This window comes from Pogonomyrmex barbatus, unplaced genomic scaffold, assembly GCF_055798465.1.
Source record: "Pogonomyrmex barbatus isolate J1 unplaced genomic scaffold, ASM5579846v1 scaffold11, whole genome shotgun sequence".
Lineage (NCBI taxonomy): Eukaryota > Metazoa > Arthropoda > Insecta > Hymenoptera > Formicidae > Pogonomyrmex > Pogonomyrmex barbatus.
This window is the reverse complement of record NW_028297107.1, coordinates 4,493,642-4,516,538: the sequence shown is the minus strand read 5'-3', so window position 1 is coordinate 4,516,538 and position 22,897 is coordinate 4,493,642. Positions and strand designations below refer to the sequence as shown.

Here is a 22,897-nt window from a genome sequence, read left to right as displayed (position 1 = left end):
TGTAATACCATCTTACACGCTGGTCACAAAAAATCATTTTAGATATTGAGAAACATAATGTGACCCTTGATTAATAATGATCCTTTTTTTCACAATAAGTAATTTTTCAATAAATAAATTTATTTAAAGAAGCAAAAGTTATATAGTGATTTTCATTGACTTTTTATTATAGTACTTTTTATATAAGTACAATAAGTAACATATGTTCTTTGCATGTTTACAGCATTCACTCCGTTTGTGCATAACTATACAACGTATTTACATCAAAATCTTTAAATTACATTATCTCTTTGGTATTGCAATCAAGCGTTCTTATGAATCGATCACACAGACCCGTCGAGATGCACGATTCAAATTATAGAATCAACATTTTCTCACAATTCATCGATCAACGTATTATTCCATTTAACCATCCATCAATTCAAATAGCTTCAACAATTTTGTTTCCGTTGCACTGACATTTCGGAAGACGCGACCGCCATCCACTCGTTGGTCGCCGATTGGAACCACGTCAGACCTAAGGAATACCTGCCATTGAGATTGGCATGCTGGCAGTGACTGAACCACCATCCGCCACGATAATTGGCCGCGCAATCCGTAGTACTGATGTCCATGTCACGGTCCTTAGCGCTGAATGCCATGTCGTCCTGGTAGGAAAGCGCGTCAGTCGCATTGCCCGAATAACCGGACACATGAAGTCGATAACCAGTCTCCTCGGAGTCCACTGTGAAATGCTCGTAATCGGCGCGCCAATGCACGCCGTAGGTATCAGTCAGATCAATTCGCAGCCTGCTGCAGTTGTCGCGAGTGAGCCGGTGTAGCGCCTCGTTGCCGATCCAGAACTCGCTGACTGGTGAACCGAAACCGACCGAATACTCGTTCCAGGTGCGATCGAAGTCGACCGCGCCGTCAATCCTGCGGGCCACGACGATCCAGCCGGCACGGCAGGAGGCCAATAAGGGTGCCCCGGGACCTGGTGCTAACAGAGTCAAGCCGTCGCGCTCCTCGCAATTTCCCGGAAGAGAATCCACCATGAGACGATACTGATCCTCCACTTGTTCCAACTCGTGCGTGACGTTCACTGCCTTGGCCAGGTTCCGAGAAAGATCGAGACGACTGAGAGTCTCGTTCAAGGCGTTCAGATTCTTCCGTTGCACGTCGCTCTTTTCCTGCAGTTGGGACGCGCTGACGCTCAACGCCTGAACCGCTCGTCGCAGATTGCCGAGCTCTTCTCTAGTCAGCGACAATTCGGCCGCCTTTCGCGCCGCGTTTATTTCCAATCTGGCCAGTTCTCGTTTCACCTCAGAGCGATTGGTGAAAACTGCCTCTTCGAGCAGGCGAACCGAGTCGTATAGTCGTATCACCGACTCGTCCAGCTCGTTCATTGATACCAGATCCCGGCTGGCGTTGGACATTCTTTTCGAAAGCTCCGCCTGTTCCAACTCGAGACTCCTCACCCGTTCCTCGAGATGTTCACGATCTTCATATACCACTCGTTTTTCCACCATCGCTCGCTTTCGCGCCACTATGGAGATCTTTCGCTCGACATTACGTAGACGTTCCTCGAAATGAGCACGATGAGCTAAAGCGCGGGAGTAACTGTGTCTTCGGGTTGACAAAGCCTCATGCGATCCGCTCACCTCATTGCGAAAGATATCGGCCTTGTTATGATGTTCCGATTTCTGCAGATCCTGCCGCTGGCCTGGAAGCGTGGACTCGCATTTCAGGGACTTCAACTCGATCTGCACCGTGCTTAACTGCAACAAATGCAAAAAAAAAGTGATAAGTTTTGCACTCTATAGAACAAAAAACGAAAATAAATGTATGACTGCTGTCTTGGCATCTATGATCAAAATTTTTATAAGCAAAACGCGATAGTCTTTTGAACGAGAAAGCCAATTGGCGAGACCATAAGTGATCGGAAAATCTTTCCGTTTCACAAAACCAATTCCTACCGATTCTCTTTAATCCATCGACTTTTTACAAGCGGTCCTTGCGTGGTATGCGTGACTGCACGTGTGTGTAATACACACGCGCTTGTGGAATGCGTGAGAGTAGGGCCACAGCTGTCGACTCGTGTGGCTGCGGTCGCCAGCGTGTGTCAAATACCACAAACGGTAAAGATCGCCTATCGAAACTGGTACGCGAGATCAAAATCGAATTTCCACATCCACTGCACAGTTATAGAATAGCTCCTTGTCAGAGGAGCTCAAAATTTTAATATTAATATAATAATTTTATATTATCTCATATTACTTAATACAATATATAATATTTATTTTTGATATTATTCATATTTTTTTAAATCAAATTGAATTAAAGAGAGAAAGCGAACAATTTTTTCTACAGACAATGTTCCATCATTATTTTTAACATCTCTGAAAAATATATGAAAAACAAAAACATTTTACGCTCTCACAAAATAATTTAGGCTGAAGGATCGCACGAGATAAATTTCAATTTATCAACTTTTGACGTTTCTATTCCGCCCAATGACCCAATTAACTCTCATTCTTGGCAAATCTGATTTTCATATTTTATTATATTCGACTCCTCATGACGATTGAGAGCTGAAAGTAGAAGCGTCCCGCAAAGGGCGGGAAGTATGCGTATTTAAGAGGAGAGAGGAGGGTAAGGCCGGTGGGCCCGAGGGGCATATGCGTGCGGCCCAAAGGAAAGGCCCGCTGCGCGGGCGAGGCGTGGTGAAGGGACGGAGCGGGAGGAGGTGGAGGTTGAGAAGCAGCTGCCAAGCGGCAAAACGAGAAACAGGAACCGAGCAGCTGGCCGCCCCGTGCAAGGCGCAGGTGCACCGGCCATACATCCCCCTTTCTTCTTCCTGCCGTAAATACTAAATGGTAGCGGCAGCCGTTATCTGCGGACGCCCGTTGTCCGCGCGCGGACGACCGCATGCCGGGCCCTTCGGCGTGTGCACGCATACAGAAATGCGTATGCTCGCCAGCCATCACGAAATCGATCTCGAGCCATTGTGCGCGAGAAAATCGGCCGTGATCACCGAACGGCACGCGCGCGTCTAGGAATTTCAGCGAACCCGCCGGGGGCGGCTTTGAAGAACGTGTGCAATACACACACACACACACACACACATCTTTTTATAGTAGGATGTGTTATTATTTCGGAGATTTTCGTACATACGCAAGATAAGGAAAATCCGACTCGACCATAATTTAATTATCTCAAATACATTTCACGATTGAGCACTGAATTACGTTACCCTCTTATAAATTAAAATAAACTATTCCCGATAAAATATCGATAAATTTACCCTCGGATATAAAATTTTATTCTCAGAATAATTGAGAAATGAAAAATCAATTCGTTGCTCCAGAATAAAGTATACTTTTTTATATTTAAATCTCATCCTCTGATTTCATGTTGATTTTAAGCGCGTTGCAAAGCAGTACCACCTGCCTATCATCTTCCACTTTTTTTTCCCTTAGTATCAACTTCATCCTAACATCTGCGAAAAGAAGAGAACTCACCTGACTGCTGACATCCGCGCAGGAGCGGGACAGAAGGCTGGCGCGTTCCTTGGTCGCGGCGATGTCGAGTCTGATGGTACCAAGGGTGGCCTCGATCTTGGTGATTCTTCCCCCGAGGTCGCGTACACTCCTGCCGACCTCGGCAACGTCACCCCTCAGCAGAGCCAGCTCGCTCCTCATCCTCGAACGCTCGGCGAGCTCCTCGCTGGCGTTCCGCGTCCTGAGCACCTCGGCGACCTCGCTTTGCAACTCCGTCACGGCGCTGCCTAGCCATCGCACCCTCAATCGCTCGTTCTTCGCCTCGTTGCCGCTTCCGCCGCGCAGAGCGTTCACTTCCTTCCTGCACGTGCGAGGGGATAGCTCGATTATAGTGCGTTTTTGTGGTATGTCCCCCCATCATTAAAATGATCACGTCTTTTCTTTGTGTATAATAAAAACAAAAGGGGAACAACCGAGACCACATTATACTTTTAAAATAAAAATGAAGCAAAAATTCGTATTTTCATATCTCTTATTATCAAAGTCATTGTGCATATATTAAATCTTTTATTAATTAAAGTGCAAAACGTTATTCATTTAAATTTTGATTGATAAATTTTTTTGTATAAAACATACGTAAAAATTTTTAAAAAGAATATTTTATATCCTAGCGTTTTTTAAAAAAAGCCGACCTGACGGAAACCTTAGACTTCAATTAACTTCTAAGACTTCTCGATAATGTCATAATTATGCACTTGATGCGTTCTAGTATATCATATTGCAACGCACCACGTGCGAGAAGATGATATAATAAATTACATTCTTACCTGAGTTGCTTCACCTCGTTTCTAAGAACGATGAGTTCTGTATTCTTTTCCATTGCTTGTTTCAGACTCTCCTCCAAAGCATTATAATCCTCCTGTCGATGGTCCAGCAGTGCGCCCACTTGCTCCTGCAGCAGCTTGATCGTACTATTAAGATCTTCGTCCGCACGCGTGCCGGCGATCAACGTATTTACGACGATAATCGCTGATAACAGCCACAGTAGGTTCGCCATCTCCGTCAATCTCCCAGAGTTCTTGAATCCTTCGATTGTCTTGCGTTATCTTCAATCGAGATCTCTTGAGGCTTCGCAATTCATATATTTCTCTTCGGGGAGGGATGTACCCTTTTTATTTTATAAACCCTCGTGCGAATACCGTGTGCGTGTCGTGAAATGTTATTATTTTTTATCATTCACACACACACACACACATACACACACACACACACACACAGAAATCCTCAGCTTTTATACTCAAAGTAATTAACGAATGTTACTTTCAAATTTAATGTTTTTTCGCATTTTTTCTTAATTTAATCAAAAACTCTCATCCAGAGATTTTGTCTTTGAATTTTTTCCCCGATGAGAATTTTTTATTTAATATCAATGATGATTCAACGAGGATTTATCGTGATTTATACACGACGTGATTTAGCCGACTTTTATCTCCCTGATGGTGAAATCGTTGAAACGATTCGAGTCGCGGAGTCACGAGTTGCGGAGCGGGGATTGTCGCAGTGTGCTTGACCGCCTCTCGAAAGTCTACTGGCGCGGCCGAAATGGTGTACGAGTTTTATATCGGCCCTTGGACAAAGGTCCGCTCGGACCCGGTGTGGAGCAGGTGTTCGGTAACACCAGGCCGTCAGATATATATTGTCTCGCGCGCTGCTATCCGTATCCCCAATATGCCTGCAATACGGGATCCCTACCCCCGTTCGTATCCCCGAGATGAGTGCGAGATATCGTAATAGATACGTCGTATGAGATCGCGATATGATAAATGCGTGAGTACAGGGCGCCGGGTAATAAGAGCGTCTGGCGAACGGGGCGAGATTTCTGACTGAGCAATCAAAATCCTTTTTGCAATAACATTTGATTTGGAGATCCAACTATGTCAGAGAATTTCTAGAAATTTGTTTGCTGCTAATTTTCTAATATTTTAGCAAATATTTTTCAATTAAAATTCTGTGAGCCTAAAGATCTGAAAGATGGATTGGATGGATTAAATTTTTTTATTTCATTTTCATCAGGACGAGTTTAAATGCGAATCGCAGAAATGTATTATACGAGCGTTTTGAATGGGGAATATGGACGTTTGTTGTCTAATTGAAGAAAACGAGAGAAGAAAACGGCCGACTCGGCTTATCGGGTAAAATAATTAATAATTTATTGAAAACAATGTCCAACCTATTGAAGTCTACATTTACGGATATGGTAACGCGTTAGTAGATTATTCAATTGGAGTGATGGAAGTACGGCTACGGTGTTTATGTGTTTGAATCCTTTTGTATGACAAAATGTTGGATGTAACAGGGAAATTTCCACACACGTACAGACGCGTGTAAAAATAACAATCCTCCCGTTAAATATAATGTCACTCGTTACCGAATAACGTTTTCACAATATCTCTTCGAACGATGCTAACGATGCTAATATTATCGGATATTCCATGAGTAATAATATGGCAGAAGATGGCACCGAGCTAATTATTCCTGTAAAGGCGAATAATCGATTCAACGAACACGATAGATTCGATTAGATCTAACAGTTTTTGCAATATTATGGCTTGAATACCATAAACGCCACGAAAATTATGCTGCAATAAAAATGATTAATAATCCATATTCACTTGCAGCCTTTGCGAAATATATTCGCGTGAATTTAACGTTTACGGTATTCGAAGTACGACCCCGCAAAAACCCGCCAACAATTACAAAGAGTAAATCGGATTAAAATTAAGAACTTCCACGATACAAAGGAATAAAAAATGATAGGTAAACTGAAAAAAATTTTTAAGAAATACGAAATAGTAAAAAAATGCACGAATCGGCGAAGTTTTTTATTTTAATCCGATTAAACCCTGAAGTACCGGTCAACCCCGTTACAATATACATTATGTAAATAATTTAGCGTTTACTGTTTTGCGGCACCAAATTTACATTAATTCGCATCTGCTCTACGTTGCAAATCTAGACAACAATGCACTTAAAGAATCATAGAATTATTACACATACAAAAAGATACTCTCAATAAAACTCTTACTATTAATCGAGAACTAAAGATCTATAAATAAATTTTATACAAATATATGACGATTTGAAATCAACATAAAAAGTTCAGAAAAATAACTTTTGTCTATTTAAACAACATTACATAAAGAATATAACAATAAGAAATACAAAATTCGCTTCTGATTCTATTTTAATTTTTTTGCGTCATAAATAATATTCTAAATTCTGTTTTCACAACAAATTTTTTAAAGTTACTTTATAAAAGATTGTAAAAAATTTTTTGGACTCGATAAAGATCTTATAATCCCTTAAGTGCTACTCTTGGAAGAGACATACCTACACTTAATATATTCGAGAACAAAACATGGAATTTCTATTTCTTACCAACAATTAATTGAATCTCAGAATATCTCTCAAAAATCTCAATCAAATAAAAAAAATCTCAATGAGAAAAAAATTAAAAAATAAACATAGAAACATCACTTTCTTTTTGTCGTCATATTGCTACGTCCCTGGTCGAGGTATTTCGTATGCCTAACACGTGCCAGTCGCGTGTCCCCAATAAATTCTCTAAAGAATCACGTTACTTAAACGCACCCCAACGTTCAGCATCTGCTATTCTGTAACAAGTACTACATACTTAGCACGTGCTGCGGAAGTTAATCCGCGATTACACAGCCAGAAACTTAATTTCATACAATGTGCGTACGGGACGCTGGAATTGGATTCATCCCTTAAGTCTGGGCAGATCCGTACGTGCCGGTCGGCGGTCGGTAAAGTCTGGGCAGCGTCAGAATCTGCAAACTGTTGAACGCATATTTACGCACACCGATGTTTTTCCACGTATTTTCCCGGCGGCAACCCTCGCTAAAACAAAAGAAAGTAACATAAAAAAAAAATTATTAAAACATATTTAATAATTTTTTAAAAGATAAATATAATTTCGGAATTATTCGCGATACAAGCAATTATTCAACGAAAGTAGATATCTGTACAAATATAGTATTATTTTATCGAATTCAGCTCCGTTTAAATATCGTTCTTTTTCTCTTTTTACATTTACCTTCGCATACAGTCGAGAGCTCTCATATACTCGTGTTCAGCCAGATGATATTCCGATGATAATATATTGACTTGTTCGAGAGTGATCGACATACCGGTTCGATCTTTCGCACTCTTGCAGCTAGTAAATCTCAAACCGCGCATTCTTCGGCATATCTGTGAAGATAATTGTAAGATTTCCACATTCTTATTAACTTTTTCTTGCACACACGTCTTTAAATTGGCCATCATATCCGATAATGTATGGCCCAAAATTGACCTAGCAGCAACTGAAAAAGAATATATCAATTTTAATCTGTCGACAAAAAATATCTAAACGACACAAAAATCTGAAAGCCATTCCAAAAATATCTATTAAATTAAATGTTTAATTAAATCTTCAAGATTAAATTTTCAATTTTTAAAAAAATTTTTCAGATTTTTATGTCTTTATAGTAAGTTTAATTAGTTTGATGCTCACAGCGCGTAGATGCAGGTTCCGTAGGTAAATTCAATTTTTTAAATCTCAAATAATATTCATTCAATCTGTCGAAGTTGTCCATGTTACTTTTCTCCTGTGGCTTTGTAGTACCGAGGCTCTCAGCTAAGGAAGCCATTTCGTTAATACCAACGTTGAAAAACACCGGAGTTACATTAAACGATAACGTTTGTCTCGAAGAGGGCACTAATGGTAAGAGAGAGTAAATCGCATCCGGAACCGGAAGTATAACCGTCAGTGCACTCCGCGACCCTACCACACGCGGTAGAGGAAGCTGAAACGCATTAGACTTTCCTTCGACTCTGCAAGAGAGACATTTTGCGATTAGACAAGATTTCCTTTTAATGTAACTTCAGATAATACATGTAAATCAGATAATACATGTAAATTAGATTTATCTACCTGGGTTGAATGCCACATCTCGACAGAGTGAATGTGACAGTGTGTGTATCTTCAACCGCTACGGCCATGTCGCCCCACATGTCTATCTCGTCTCCGTAATAGCTAAGAAGGCCTTCGAAGGAGACCAATGGTCCCAGAGTTGTGAGTATTAGCAAAAACATCGGATCGGGCCGTTGACACCATAATTTTGCCATTATGCCGGTTACTAAGGCAGTTAACTGAAATTTTACAGGATTATTCCGAGATGTTCTCTGTATTTCTCTTTCATCATGCTGCATAATATAAGTGAGAATGATTTACCGCTTGACTGAAACAAACGTCTCGTCTGTATCGGACGTTGCACGCGCGCTGCGCCGTTTTCGAGTCTTCCTGTACACGAAATACAGAATGCGTCAATCTGGCAGTTTTCAACAGCCCGTCCATGGCTTGCCGCAGCTTCTTCATGCTTGGTCTAAGCTCACTCGTCCAATCGACGATGGACGCAAAGTCTAGGCCTTCAGTAAACTTATTTCTCTGTCCCGAATTACTTTTGATCACGCGCGTCATTGAATCGACCGCTTGGCACACTTCATTGGAAGACGAGTTACGATAAGTATCGGTTATCCCTGACAATGCATTATAATGTCGCAGGTTTTTACTACGTCTTTACTATATTTTTGCAATATGTGAAAAGCATTACGTTACCTTCCTTTGCTTTAGAGAACGCTGGTTTCTCCACTCCCGGACTGGACTGTTGCCGCTCGTTCGACTCGTCCAGTAATTTGTTCGACTCCTCGCACTTAATGCCGTTTTTCGGCTGGATTGTAACGACTTCGATATTCTGCCGATTGCTCGGCAAGCAACCCTTCAAGCTCTGCGATCTACCCAAGCTGCTTTTGTTACGCAGCCGCACTGCCGGACTGCTACATCTACCGCAGAGAAACTTCACCTTAGAAACGAGGCACATGACACTCGCTTCGATATTCAACTGAGTAAGATCCCACGGCTCTGGTTCGTCCGTAGGTTTATAATAATTCGCGGACGGCGAATTGCACATCTTCTGAGTATCCAGGAAACGTTTACAGGGATCTGCGTCATTCTTCAAATCTTCCTTCTCGTCATCATAACTTTCTTTCTTTTCGTTATCGTGATTTCGTTGAACACTCTCATCAATATCCGCTTCTGTTTGCTTAGGATCGTCTTCTACATCCGGAAATATTACGAAATTCTCTTCCGCAACTTCGCTCTCGCTGGCGTTACTGTTGGGCGCCTCGTTTCTCGAATATGCTATGAAAGCATATTCGCCATTTCTGATGCCGTTCTTCGACCAGATATCCTGCACACACTCGGGAGTGTCAGGAGTGACGAAATCGTCGAAATCAGGGCTTTTTAAATCGAAATTGAGCTGCTGTGTAATCCGTTTAAATGGCGATAAAGATTGATTGGCCTTGAAGTCCAGCGTCAAAGTATCGTCCGAAGACGTCGTTGAGTTTTCTTGAACTTTCGCGACTTTGTACTCTTCCAAAAACGTTAATGCCTCCTCCACCAAGCCGGGATCCCAGAGACTAAGTAAGATCCTAGTTTTTGTGATCATATCTTCACATATTGGCAGCATGCCACTTGTTTGCTTCTCTTTGGCTAGTTTCATCAAGGATCTCATTGCTTCCACAACATCTCGACGTAATTGTTTGATAGCTTGGATCGCATCGTGCGCCATTGTAATTTTGGATGTTCCCTGATATAGTTGATTGCTTCGCATAGGTGATTCCTTTAATGCCTGTACCAACCTGCAAAGGAAAATGAAATTATTTAAAAAACTATAGTCATATTTTATATAATTTAATGATTAAATAAAAAAAAAATGTATACTGCGTACCTTATGAGTCCACCGTTTTTGCTTTTGTGGGAATGGGCGGTAAATGCTCCTACACTAATAAAATCATAAAATCCACACTTGTTCAATGTGTCGTTGTGGACCCACATTCGTTGAAGGTGTAAATTCAAAGGCGCAAATTCGAGAGTGCGATCGTTCTTTCGTGACGATTGCTTGAAATAACTTCCTGAAATACAAATTACCAAACGTGGGAATGTTAGAAAAAGTACTATAACTTAATTTTTTTTCATAGATGTTCACCTTTGTAGGCGGCTAAGTTTTCTTTGGCTTGGGAATATAAATGTAACAGGTGAAGATGGCGATCGAGCAACTCTATTTGCTTTGTATGCCAAGGCTCCCTCAATTCTCCCATTCCAGCTACCTCTTGTAACAATTCCTTTTCTTCTTGTATCCAAATACCCCTGTAATTTGTCGTTACGTTATTTCACTTCAATTTTACGTTTCTAACATCTATAACATGATGCGATATGAATCATGCTCACAATAAATGTTGGGGAAATTGAAAACAGAGTTTGCTCTCTGCCATGATCTCGTGTACGCATATATCACCACCTAATCCGGAGTGGAATCTACAATAATCAAATCAGATGACAATAAAATCTCTATTAATTCAGATTGTTAGTAAAAACTTACCTATAAGTCTGCACAAATGGATTTGCAAAGAGTAGTTTTAACTGGCCTTGATGTGGGAACTTAATTTTTGTCCCTAATCTTGGAGGTAATGACTGCGAGCGTCTGTGCGAAGGCAGCTAAAAAAGAATACCGAATAAAATAGTAACAAATAAATATCTGTAATAACGACAAATCTAAAAATATTTTCTGATTGAACGACAACTTCTTACTTGTTGTTGATTGTTGTTGCTATATACTGCATTTCGCGAAGGTGTACTCTCTGTGCTGTTTCCTTTGTCCTCGGCTTCCAGATTCCACACATTAATCGTTAAAAATCCGACTGTCGTTGTTTTCGCTGATTTTAATGGTATTCTTAATCTAAAAATAAAAAGAGATTAAAAATACACAGTTAAATAGTTTTAATAAACAACAGCGCGTTTAAAGAAGTCATAATACATTTTCTTAAATGTAAAAGTTTAATACGGAAAAGTTTAATACGTACATCAAATTTAAAATTTAAAAGTTTTGCGTTTTTGGAGATTTTTTATTTCGTTTAATAATACATTGTCAAATTAGAATTACCTAGGAGTGTCTTGCACTGTACTGAATGTCACTATTGCACTTCCTATCGGAGTCGCGGTCTGGCTGACTTTTTCCCTGACGTCGTATGCGGTAATTCTAATTTTCGTTTCAGTAGTTAAGCCGTCACTAGCCCGAAAACTCACCGTAGTTAAGAAATTCGGATTACTACTTCGCTGAAATAAGCCACGAGAAAATTGTTAAAAAAACTGCGCAACTTAGAAAACCGAGAATTTTTGAAAAATTTTCATTTACCTCTACGACTTCTGTTCGTGCATACTTAATCCAAGTTTTGGGAGATTTCGACTGTACATCTATCTCTAAAACAGGAGTAGGTGGTCGGCCATGTCCATCGCATAATAGATTATCGCAGGCTAGCGATATCTCGCACATTGGTACTTCTGCCGGATCTGAGGAAACAAATTCAACGTGAAAATAAATGTGTGTATCAAATTTTACGCTTGACATAATATAAAGTGAATTGACATTATGATATAATTTTATAGAAGATAATTTAGATAATTCAATTTCAACTTTAATGTTTATTTAATTCTGCTTCTAGCATTAGTCTATTAATATAAGGAAATAATTATACATTCAAAATTGTGCAATAAACGATATATTAAATATACGTTTATATGCTTATCTAAACGAGGAAAAATTTCGAATTTCAAGACTATTAAAGGCGTTCGCCAACCTGTGAAGGTCCCACGTTGCAGCCGCAACATCTGTATGTCGGTGTCGTGCTTGTGCCCGCTGAAGGCCTCGATGCGCTGTCGCAACGACAACAACTGACTCCGCATGCATTCGTAGCTGGCCAGCTGCAGTGCCTGCAACCAACTGTCCCGTTCCTCGGCCGTGTTCGCGCCTAACTGTTGAAACAAGCCTCCGTCGAAAACTGCAACATTTTTCCTTCTGTGCTTTTTGACGTCGCCTCGCATAGCATGCAGACAATGACAATGATGACGACGACGACGATGATGATAAATGCGATGCAAGGAAAAGGAAAAAGAAAAAGGCAGAGAAGAGAGGAAAATAGCATTTACGGATGATACTTGCCTATGCTGAATCCGTAAGGAACGTGGTTGCTGGGCGGATCCACCCGGACCGTGCACTGCTCCAGTATGATCACTCCCAGCGGCTCCGACCACTGCTCCCGCGATTTGAAATAGAACAGAAGGTTGCCTCGCAGTCTGCACCATCGTTCGAGACTTACTGCACAAGAGAAGCAGAGCAGCCGCGGCTTAAGCGCAATCATCCGTACGCTAAAAGATTTTCGTTCGGGAGGGGGCTCCCATGCACGACGAGATAACCCAGGCGGCAGAGGAAGAGACGAGGAAGAGGAGGACGAGGTCTCTCGCGTTACTCCGTCCCTTGCTGGCTCTGGTAGCGATTAGCAGCGATTATTTTTCAAGAGATTTATCAAGAGAGCAACATGGTCACAACATGAAATGTTAATCCAAATGAGACGCAAGGTCTCAGTTAAAGATCGGCTGCGACATTAGATCTGTGTAGCAAACTCATGTCTATTAATCGGCAACGAGATAATATTTCCACTGTAGACAATTTTTCTTTCTTAAATTTCGTAGAGAGTATGGTGATACATTTGATATAAAGATATGACTCGTGCCCTTTCGGGAGGGAACAAGTTTTCTCGTGAGAGGCCAACCGTCCTTATTATCGTTGCTCGTCCTTGATCTCTCCCCTTTTCTTCCCCTCCGTCAAAATCAATACGATCGACTCGATCTTGAACTACAGGTATTTACGATTACAGGCATTGCATTCGAATCAAAGCTCTTACGTGCTATAAACATATATAAATATCGAATGTGCATCTACGCATGCTAAATCTTTCCTGTCATTTTCTGCTTGGAATTTAAAGCAAAGCATGTGACGCGAAGACTTGCAAATTGAATCACTATGAATTTTTATCATTTTTATAAAAGTTTTTATGTGAACAAACAAACGTGCAAAGCATTCCATTCCACATGCAATTGACAATCGATTTATCGAAAGCATGTTTAGTATATAACAAACGCATTTTATATTTTATTAACTTTTTTAATAATTGTACAATCGACATTACATTCAAATACCAATTGCTAATAAATGATTTAAATACAAAGTGATAAATATATTTCAGTATACAAAAAAATTTTAGAATATTCAGAATAAATGAATATAATTTAAAATCAGTTTCACGCTTCATTTATCAATTAATAACACACATTTGATGCAATTATTTTTCAATTATGTTATCTTTTGCATCTATCATTAGCCTGTGACTTGTTTTAAAATCACACACGACACACATCATGTCCTGATGCATGCGCTTTAAAATATATTCATGATTATTGAATTTTAAATGTTCAGATTTATATTTATGCTATAAGAGGTCAATGACTATAAATACATAAAGCAATTTAAAATCACTATACACAAAATTAAAGCCACATGCCACAGAATATGAAACATGCCAAGATTTTTAAACAAGCCTTAAATTATAGAAACAAAGGAGTAATTGCAAATTATATTATCAGATGTTTATTAATTGTTAAGTAAAATTGTTAACTGAAACTTTTATGTTTATTTATTCTAAATATGAAAATATGAATATACTGAAGTTTCTTCGTCTACCAGAATATATTCGTCATTCTATAATTTCATTCTATAAGTAACGTAAATCAAATAAAGCAAATCGTAAGACATCAAACTGGAAATTGACGTCAACTAATTAACATCAATCAATTTTCTTTCTGGTTACTTTCTGGTAAATCGAGGATCAAGAGATCAATAATAAGTACAACGTCACATCGAAAGAGCCAGTTAGTAATCTCGCTAGAAAAAGTGATCCGGCATGTTAGACGCGATAGAATAGTGATATTAAATTTTACACAGCTGGAAGCTTCGATATTCCATTCATTCGTCAGATCACCCAGCTTTTGTTACAGTACACGCACAATCGATTAAATACGAAGATTAAATTCGCTGAAGCGTGCGTCGAATCATTTTTGCAGGTGTATTTTGTTAAGCGCTGAAGGAGATGTCCACACATGTTAATCGAGATTAGTCGGGCCGTCAAAGAGCGTGTTCATCGCGTTGAAAGTCGTGATGTAGGAGCGTGGAGTTGGATACCAGTTAGTACGTATTACATCATAGCAAAATACACTCGGATAATGTACCTTTGCTCGCGCCGGCGGTAACGCAATTGAGATCTCGTAGGCTCTTATGTGACCTCCCTCTCTGATTTTTGTTCTCGGGTTTTTTACCTGAAAATACATATTGTACGAGATGCTGATAGGTGCCACAACGACAAACCTACACAACAAGGTAAAAGGGACGACAACGGCGAGCGATCTAATTTATCTGTCGCGCGTGTCAGGGCGTGTCGATTTAAGCCGATGAAAGTGAAACGACCTGTGGATTTTCTCTGCTATCAGTGTTTTATTAATATCTCGCTAATGAATGGTCACTCCTTATCACTCTGATAATAATTACACGATGAACAATAACAGTTTTACTCGATCGTAATTTGTCCGATTCTATTGTTTGTATTATAATGACGTCGAAAATTATCTTCCGAAAATAGAATCATTCGAGGAAGTTTCATATTTCCGCGGTTGGAATATCTGGTGTCTTACACGATTATTATTGTTTTGATACTTTTTTACTCTGATGTTTTAGTATTTAATACCAAGCTTTTCTATCTTTTCAATATTTTTTTCCAGTATCAAAAACAGAATTTTAACGATTTTCCGACTTTAATATTGCATCAGAATAAAAACGGTAATTGAGGAAAAGTTAGAAAATTCTAAAATTGTATTTTTAATATGAGAAAAAAGATATTAATTTAAAAAAATAGATATGCTCAGCAATGTTTGATATTTCTAGTGCCATGTAACTTCGGATAATACGTAGTAATCGAATAGAGACTGTTTTCTACGTTAATACCTTCGCAAACTATCTCTAATGCTGACGTCATTCCAAGACAAATATTCTGCTTCGTGCAAAGCCATGCCGCAATGCGAAACAAGACACAGAGAAACTGGATAAATTATCAAAGACTCTCCGCCATTATCGGACAACTCGAATGGGACAGTTCGTGGGAGCTGATAAACTCATTTCGTGCAACACATTTTGCTATATACTTATATTAAACGTCTATTTAATAAATCACAACGCAAGGGATATGCGCCTAAATATCAAACAGTGAAGTCCAATCAATAAAATAGAAGAGAAACATCGAGCAATGTTGATTAAACGATATCCTCTCTCTCGCTAAAATAAAACCTGAACCAAATGCGGTTTTTTTTTTTACTTTTAACATGTTTAGCAATCTGAATAAAATAATTCTGTAGAGCTCAAACGAAGAACTTTTGCATCATGACGCTTTATCATCAAGCTTTGAAGACGCACGGCATAAAATCATGCATTAGTTCGTTCGCCGTGATAAAGATCCTGCTGTTACTGATCTAAGAAATATCCGTCGCGTTTCGAGAACTCACTTTCCGTTCTGCGGAAGAAGCCCTCTTGCCGTTCTCTTACGTACAAAATACCCTCCTTCTCGAATTTTTGCGAGGGCTGTGTAGCCAGAGTCAATAGTTCCTGCTTGTTGAATCTCATCTTGCACAGGCGATCAAGCTAGCATATTTACAGTCTCCGCTGCTTATCCGTCTCTTATATACTGAAAGTTGAAACATGCGAGACATCCTTTAAAAAAATGTTCAAATATCTCACAGCGATTTCGTAAACTACAGATTTACAGACGATACAATTTTTATAACAAAAACATTTTTCTTGTGGAACTGGAACACATCTCCCTGTTACGCATCTACATTTGCTTTCATAGCAAGAGAGAAAAATTCAGAGAGAAAAAATTTTCACTTAAATTTAATTAAAAATTTTTGACAATGAGTTAATTAACAAATAAAGTTGATTGACCAAAAGACAACTGTTAGAAATTTCTTGATATTGAATGAGAGGGCTCGCAGGGAGAACGGAAAAACATACCATTTTTACAGATAGATCACTGTTCGCGGGCCCTCTTTCGCCTGGCATCTCGACATCGTTTCAGCACTCTGAAAGATCAAAATACACCTGAGATGAGAGGCTGAGAAGGCAACGGTGATCGCCGGCAGCATTCCACGGGATTTCCTCTCACCTGCACTCACGCTCACGTTGCACGTCAGTGACTGAATAGAGGTCGACTGGAACTTCCACTTGCACGCCTGTTTTCTCGTGGATCGACCGTCCACAGGCACATCGGGGAACCTCTGTCAAAAATCAGATCCGCTTCGCGCCGTCGCTTCCCGTGGACTGCTCATTCCCGTCGGTGCGGATCAATCTCAGGCTGATGGGATGCACGTGCGACATGGAGAACGGAATCAGTCGATCGGTCGGTCTGTCGGTCGATCCGATCGAACGACAGCGCGTGGCAACGTTAGCGCATCGCGTGTCGGACGCTAAGACGCAATGCGAGGAGCGAACATAGCGAACGGCGATGTGTCGGAACAACGAGCATCGCGATGCGATTGCGTGACTCCGAGTGGCGACAGGAGGCCGTGCGTCAGGGTGGTTCTCCTTCCTCACTTTTCGGACAGGCTGGCGCGATCTGTCGGAGATCGTGAATAAATAGATTACCGACGATCTCTAAAAAAAGATAAATAAGTAGGTTGTACGGCTGTATTTAAATTTTTACGATTTACACTTTTGAAAAGCAGCGATTCCTCGCAGTCTTGGAAAAAATTATTCTTAAAATTCTAATGCGATTTAATATCCAATCGCTTGCCAATATGTATTTTCTTTCTCAGTTTTCAGTCTTATCTTTGCTGAAACTTGAAATTTAAAATTGTTGAAACACGATTCTCATATTTATTAATATTAATTATATAAGTCTCTCGACAAATAAATATCAAATCATTAAATTGATAAAAAAATGTTGAATGTAAAAATTTATAATTTAACTAAATTAAATTATAAATTAAATAATTAATATGATTATCTTATGTAAATTAAATTATATAAATTAGATATATGATATTTATACTTTTTTCTTGTTAGTGTTAAAGGTGTTTAAATGCCCGGCGAAATTACCATCAAGTCATCTAACCTAACCTGTTCAATCTAACCTTTTCGTCGAGATCTCTTGTATTAAATAACCAAATAAAGGTTAAGTCGAAGGCATCTTCTGCCCGTGGAAAATTTTCAAGAAAAAGCTGTTCGTTAATAACAGAATAATAAACAGAATGTATCACTGAAGTTTCGCTCGCGTGAAGCACGTGAAATATATTGTCACGATATGTCTGTTAAGCTTTTTCGTTGTCTCGCCAGCAATCTTTTAATTCCGAGGAGTCAGCATGTCCGTCACGCACATCGATTGCGTGGAAAACCACCTACGATCGCGCGTAGCCTGAAGCAGCGGCTTGAGCAGCTCAACTGGAAGGATCCAACGTTGAACTTCAGAGTCAACATCGGCTACGCGATCAAAATCAACAAGCGCTCGATAACAAATGCCTGGACAAAGGAGATCATAGCACGTAGGAACGACGCCGAACTGGAGAAAGCGGCGCGCACTAAGAAACTACTGGTGGACCTGCAGACAGTGAAAGAAGACTGGCTGCGAATCGATGGACCATCTCATATTCACAGATTGGCGGATCATTACGGTATCTACAATGACTTGTACGGAGACGCCTACTTTATGCCGATAGTTCCGCTGGACGTGAGCTATAAGCTAGAGGATGACAAATGGGTCAGGGTTTACACCGGCAACGTGATCAAGCCGAGCGAAGCTTCTAAGGCACCCAATGTGACATATAATTCTGAGGATGAATCACTGTGGACCCTGATAATGACCACGCCGGATGGTAATTTGACTAGTACGAAAAATGAATATTGCCATTGGTTTATTGGCAACATTCCTGGCAATCGTTTGAAGGAGGGAGAAGAATTGGTGAATTATTTGCAGCCAATAGCACCATATGGCATTGGGTATTGCAGATATATCTTTGTACTTTACAAACAAGAGGGTCGCATTGATTTTTCAGAATATAAGAGAACTAATCCCTGTCTGAGTCTTCAGGAGCGTGACTGGCGAACATTAGATTTTTACAGGAAATATCAAAATCAATTGACACCTGCCGGCTTGGCATTCTTCCAGTCGGATTGGGACTCCTCGCTCAAGGAATTTTATCACAACACACTGAATATGAGAGTGCCGGTTTTGCGGTATGACTTCCCTAAGCCATATATAAAGAAACAAGTATGGTTCCCAATAAAAGAACCCTTCAACATCTATCTGGACAAATATCGCGATCCCAAGCAGATCAACAAGGAGTTCCTGTTAAGGAAATTGAAGAAAGTTCATCCATTCAATGGTCCAGAGCCACCAAAGAAGTTCCCGCTCGGCCATAGAGAATCTTATTATGTACCTTCTTGGTTGAAATTCGAGATAATCAAGAAGAGGCTGGGATACGGTCGCGTTAACAAACTCGATGAATACTAAATTGATTTCTATTGATAATGCAGCATATTGTACAATAAATAGAAACTGTTTTCAATCATCACATTTTTATTGTAATGAGACCTGACGTGACAAATATTTATTCTGGTTTTAGATGCGCTTCTAAAATCTGTCTACTATGTTGCTTGATATCTGCCCGCGTCGGGACAGTAACATCGATTATCTCGTGCTCAACCAGTAACCCTAAAATTGTGTGTGGCTTGAGTGTCGATAAGTTTATCAATGAGTCAGAGATGAAAAATAGAACATGGTTTACCAATCGGTTCCTCTTCACCGGTTCCGAATATCAAGCCGGAACTGTAATTTGATACGTAGGTATGATAGCGATCCCGGGCTTCATCCTCTTTCTCCAGATGGAGATCAAAGTTAGTACTAATTTCGAAGAGAATGCCAACCTTTCGGCTGACTTTCGACAGCAACACCAAGACTGAAATATCATTATTGACACATTCCGATCGATAACTCACATTCATTTCTATTAATAGAAATTAATCTTTAATCTTGGCTTAACTTATTCTTTATTTTTTCTAATTTTTAAAATTAAAGAAAAATAAAAGATAAATTAATCCGAAAATGAAGTTGATCTACATTGATAGAATTAATTTTAAGTAACAGAGAACAGTTATTCCATATATAATTTATAATAATAATTTCTTCATTTACCATCGGTGTCCACTTTTTCGAGCTCTTCTTCCACCTCTTCTTTATCATTGGTTATCATCATCTCCTTTTTATTTCCATCTTTAACTGGTTTCTTTACAATCTTACTGATGGGTTTGACGAAGAGCAATATTGTGTTCATACTCTGTAAGGCCGCTCTGATATTCATAAGTAATTCGCCACAAGTTTTTATCTGTTTTTTGAGGTCTTTTTCACGTTTTTTCTCGATTTCGAGTTGCTCTAACATATCATGTGCACCATTTATCTTGTGCCTAAGGTTTTTAAATAGTCAAACATGTTTAATGAGACAAAATAGAAATGTATATACCTATCAGTGAATTATCAATAATTAATATTCTTTTTTAGTACATTAATTATATTCTATATTTCATGTATTACATATTACATATTAATTATTTACTGTTCTATTGCTTTTGTGGAATGCTTGAGAGTTTCCAGAACGTGCAGAGCTTGAATTTTTGTATTCAACAAAGTGTCACGATTCTTTATATTGACGTCCAATCGTGCTAGCAAAGCTCTCTTCTGCTCGAACTGATTTTCAAGTCTGATTGGGAGATGGAAATATGTTTTATAAACATTTTATAGAAGCTATATTTGAAAAAGACATACACCGTAAGACCAAAGTGGAATACCTTGATAACAGGTCATGATACGATCGCACGAGTAAAGCATCTGTCACTTGTGCGCAAATATCTTCCAATTGCGCTAATTGATTTTCTAATATTTTAGCGAACATGTCGATATCTTTCTTCGCGAAAATGTGATCGCTCTAAATAAAAAAAAGGATAGTCTTAATTTTTTCTATAAGAAAGTCTCATTTAGAAACTTTGTAAACAACATCATATCTACTTTACATGTGTACTTTACAGAATTCTATAACTTGAATACTTTTTACATAATTTTGTTGCAGGTGTCAACCTCTCTTTCACAATTTTTGCAAAATCAAAAGCGATCGATAGATCTGTATGATCTCATTTGCAATTACTCACCTCGACACGCACCAATGACTGCGCGAAAGCCCACAGATCCTTCACCTGAGAGCGTACAGTATTCAACATTTGTTCTCTGATCTTCATGTTATGCAGGATAATCCGAGACATTCGTTTATATTTCTGTCTGATGTCATCTAGATTTTCCGCCGCCAATTGACCCATCACTATCACTCTCATCATATCTTTACATTGGGACGATTGATTTTCTTTCAAGATGTTCATCAGACTATCGAAAAATATCGCATCCTACAAAAATCGCGAGAGAACAACGTGAACGATCTTTATATTATTAAGTTCTTTCAAATCAGATTTTGAGACACAGACATAAAAAAAAAAACAGAGATCAAAAACAAGGAATTAATTAGAGAATTAAGAAAATTTATTCTCGATTAATAAAAAACCGCATTTTGATATTTTTTAATTGTTCAAGATGTCGAAAATGTTTAATTCTGCATTTAATTCCTTACTTTTGCCTCGTTTCTTATTTCTTTTATCGTGTCTGGGTCTGTACTGTTTTTAAAATATATCACTCGCATTCAATGACAGAGCAAAGCTTTACTTTTTTCAGAATATTCAGCATCGAGCAGTACGTAAGATAGATATCTCTTGCCGCGTTGTGTTTCGCGATGGAACGCTGTAATTGCGCTACCAATCGTTGCTGCTCGCAGTTTGGCGGTTCCTCGCTCTGCTCCTCGAGCTCCGTCGAAAGAATGTTGTGTTCCAGCTTGTCATTCGAACGAGCAAATCTTTACTCTATAGCTCAGAGAGCGCAAAACGTGCACACGAGTCGTAATATTATATATTAAATACGTAAAAAAAAAACGCCATAATAAGTGCTTTATGTACAAGAATTATATATTAGATATGTGTAGGCATTTTACTAATTATTACTCCGATTGTAAATACAGATATAGTAAATACTTAACATTTGTTATGACGCATAAGAATCAGGTTCTACCTGTAGTTCGATACCTCGCTTCAATTTTCTTTTTTTCTCATAGTAAAGCTTGTCTAGGAGGCGTCGTTTCAAACTGCAATCCTGATACACCGCCGCATAAATTTCCTATGAGACGATACTTTTATTACATACTACGTCCCGGAATTATTCTTACAGAATCATATTGTAAAAATTCAAAGGCAATGTTGGTCTACTCTTACAGATGGTTTCAGGTGAATAAACGCCAAGTAAAATCTCCTATCATCGCTCAACAACTTGAGTATATGCTGTTTACCATCATCGTAGAGATCACTGACGATTTCACGATATCTCTTTACATCTATTTCCAGAGATGGGATCTTTCGTGACACTAGCGATTTCAATTTCACCGCTTGCGAAAGCTGTAGCTTTTTATCACGTGCTATATGTCGGAAATATAATTAAATTTTTTTATACAAAGAAAGAACAGACTTGCTAAATGACTTAAAAATTTAGTCAGATGCAAATTTGAAAATAATTAGATAGAGTACTTAAGTATGTTTAATACTATAAAAATTTTTTATAGTTCTAGTAACTAAATTGAACATTCTACATAATTATTTGGATGATCCAACGAAATTATTTTCAGATCTGCATCTGTCAAATTTTTAGACAGCAAAAATATTCTTTTCTCGTATTTATTCTATTTAAAACAATTTTTTATCTTAGAAATATATCGAATGGAGATTCTTGCACGTTTTATCTTATTTGTATTTAAAAAAAGATTCTATTCTAGTTATCGATATAGAAATGATAACGAATCAATATAACTTCTGTAAAAAACGGTTTTATATCTAGTATTATGTGATCTATTTTAAGAGTAAAATATCGCTATTGTTATTGATTTTAAAATAAAGCCAAAAATGTCCAAGTTAAAAATAACATCGGACATATGTATCCAAATTCAATGTTTGATTAATTTTGATGCTTAACCATGCAATTTCAGAATTCTACGATATCGGCTTATTTTGTTCTTGATAAGCCATGTCTCCACTTGTATCTCTTTAAGAGCTTTGACACGACCCATTATCCCGACGTTCCTTGGCCTTTGATGGATCGCAGCATTGAGTATTAAATGTCACATCGCACGCAAGCGAGGAAATTGTCATTATCCGATTAATTACGCGTTCCAGTTATTATAGCAACCGGACTGGTAACTATGTCAGTTATTAACAATTTAATACACG

The 22,897-nt window shown here is 38.8% G+C and overlaps 4 protein-coding genes across 6 annotated transcripts; 1 reads left to right on the top strand and 3 right to left on the bottom strand.

Annotated features, from left to right (window-relative positions):
* Positions 1 to 146: 146 nt before the first annotated feature.
* On the bottom strand, positions 147 to 5,520 carry LOC105425844 (protein scabrous). Its single transcript, XM_011636794.2, has 3 exons — positions 4,307 to 5,520; positions 3,501 to 3,840; positions 147 to 1,757 (listed from the first exon to the last, which is right to left on the bottom strand). Exons 1-3 carry the CDS (start codon positions 4,534 to 4,536, stop codon positions 432 to 434), a joined length of 1,896 nt encoding a protein of 631 aa, XP_011635096.1. The 5' UTR covers positions 4,537 to 5,520; the 3' UTR covers positions 147 to 431.
* Positions 5,521 to 5,664: 144 nt separating this feature from the next.
* LOC105425841 (inositol polyphosphate-4-phosphatase type I A) lies at positions 5,665 to 17,140 on the bottom strand. Of its 3 annotated transcripts, none has more exons than XM_011636790.3 (19): positions 16,701 to 17,140; positions 16,550 to 16,617; positions 16,045 to 16,223; positions 14,722 to 14,808; positions 12,599 to 12,754; positions 12,237 to 12,437; positions 11,795 to 11,949; positions 11,543 to 11,715; positions 11,191 to 11,338; positions 10,982 to 11,097; positions 10,831 to 10,917; positions 10,589 to 10,749; positions 10,331 to 10,514; positions 9,160 to 10,241; positions 8,776 to 9,041; positions 8,476 to 8,693; positions 8,056 to 8,375; positions 7,597 to 7,864; positions 5,665 to 7,400 (listed from the first exon to the last, which is right to left on the bottom strand). In XM_011636790.3, exons 3-19 carry the CDS (start codon positions 16,160 to 16,162, stop codon positions 7,268 to 7,270), a joined length of 3,873 nt encoding a protein of 1,290 aa, XP_011635092.2. In that variant the 5' UTR covers positions 16,163 to 16,223; positions 16,550 to 16,617; positions 16,701 to 17,140; the 3' UTR covers positions 5,665 to 7,267. The 3 variants fall into 3 exon arrangements, with proteins under 3 accessions (XP_011635092.2, XP_011635090.2, XP_011635093.2); XM_011636788.3 differs by having other exon boundaries at positions 8,776 to 9,080; positions 16,701 to 17,139; XM_011636791.3 differs by lacking the exon at positions 14,722 to 14,808 and having other exon boundaries at positions 8,776 to 9,080; positions 16,701 to 17,137.
* Positions 17,141 to 17,628: 488 nt separating this feature from the next.
* On the top strand, positions 17,629 to 19,101 carry mRpL38 (mitochondrial ribosomal protein L38). Its single transcript, XM_011636792.3, has one exon. It carries the CDS (start codon positions 17,838 to 17,840, stop codon positions 19,041 to 19,043), a length of 1,206 nt encoding a protein of 401 aa, XP_011635094.2. The 5' UTR covers positions 17,629 to 17,837; the 3' UTR covers positions 19,044 to 19,101.
* LOC105425880 (uncharacterized) lies at positions 19,092 to 22,854 on the bottom strand. Its single transcript, XM_025217943.2, has 10 exons — positions 22,644 to 22,854; positions 21,893 to 22,092; positions 21,693 to 21,797; positions 21,294 to 21,458; positions 20,732 to 20,980; positions 20,375 to 20,511; positions 20,143 to 20,286; positions 19,725 to 19,993; positions 19,318 to 19,488; positions 19,092 to 19,244 (listed from the first exon to the last, which is right to left on the bottom strand). Exons 1-10 carry the CDS (start codon positions 22,735 to 22,737, stop codon positions 19,141 to 19,143), a joined length of 1,638 nt encoding a protein of 545 aa, XP_025073728.2. The 5' UTR covers positions 22,738 to 22,854; the 3' UTR covers positions 19,092 to 19,140.
* Positions 22,855 to 22,897: the final 43 nt, after the last annotated feature.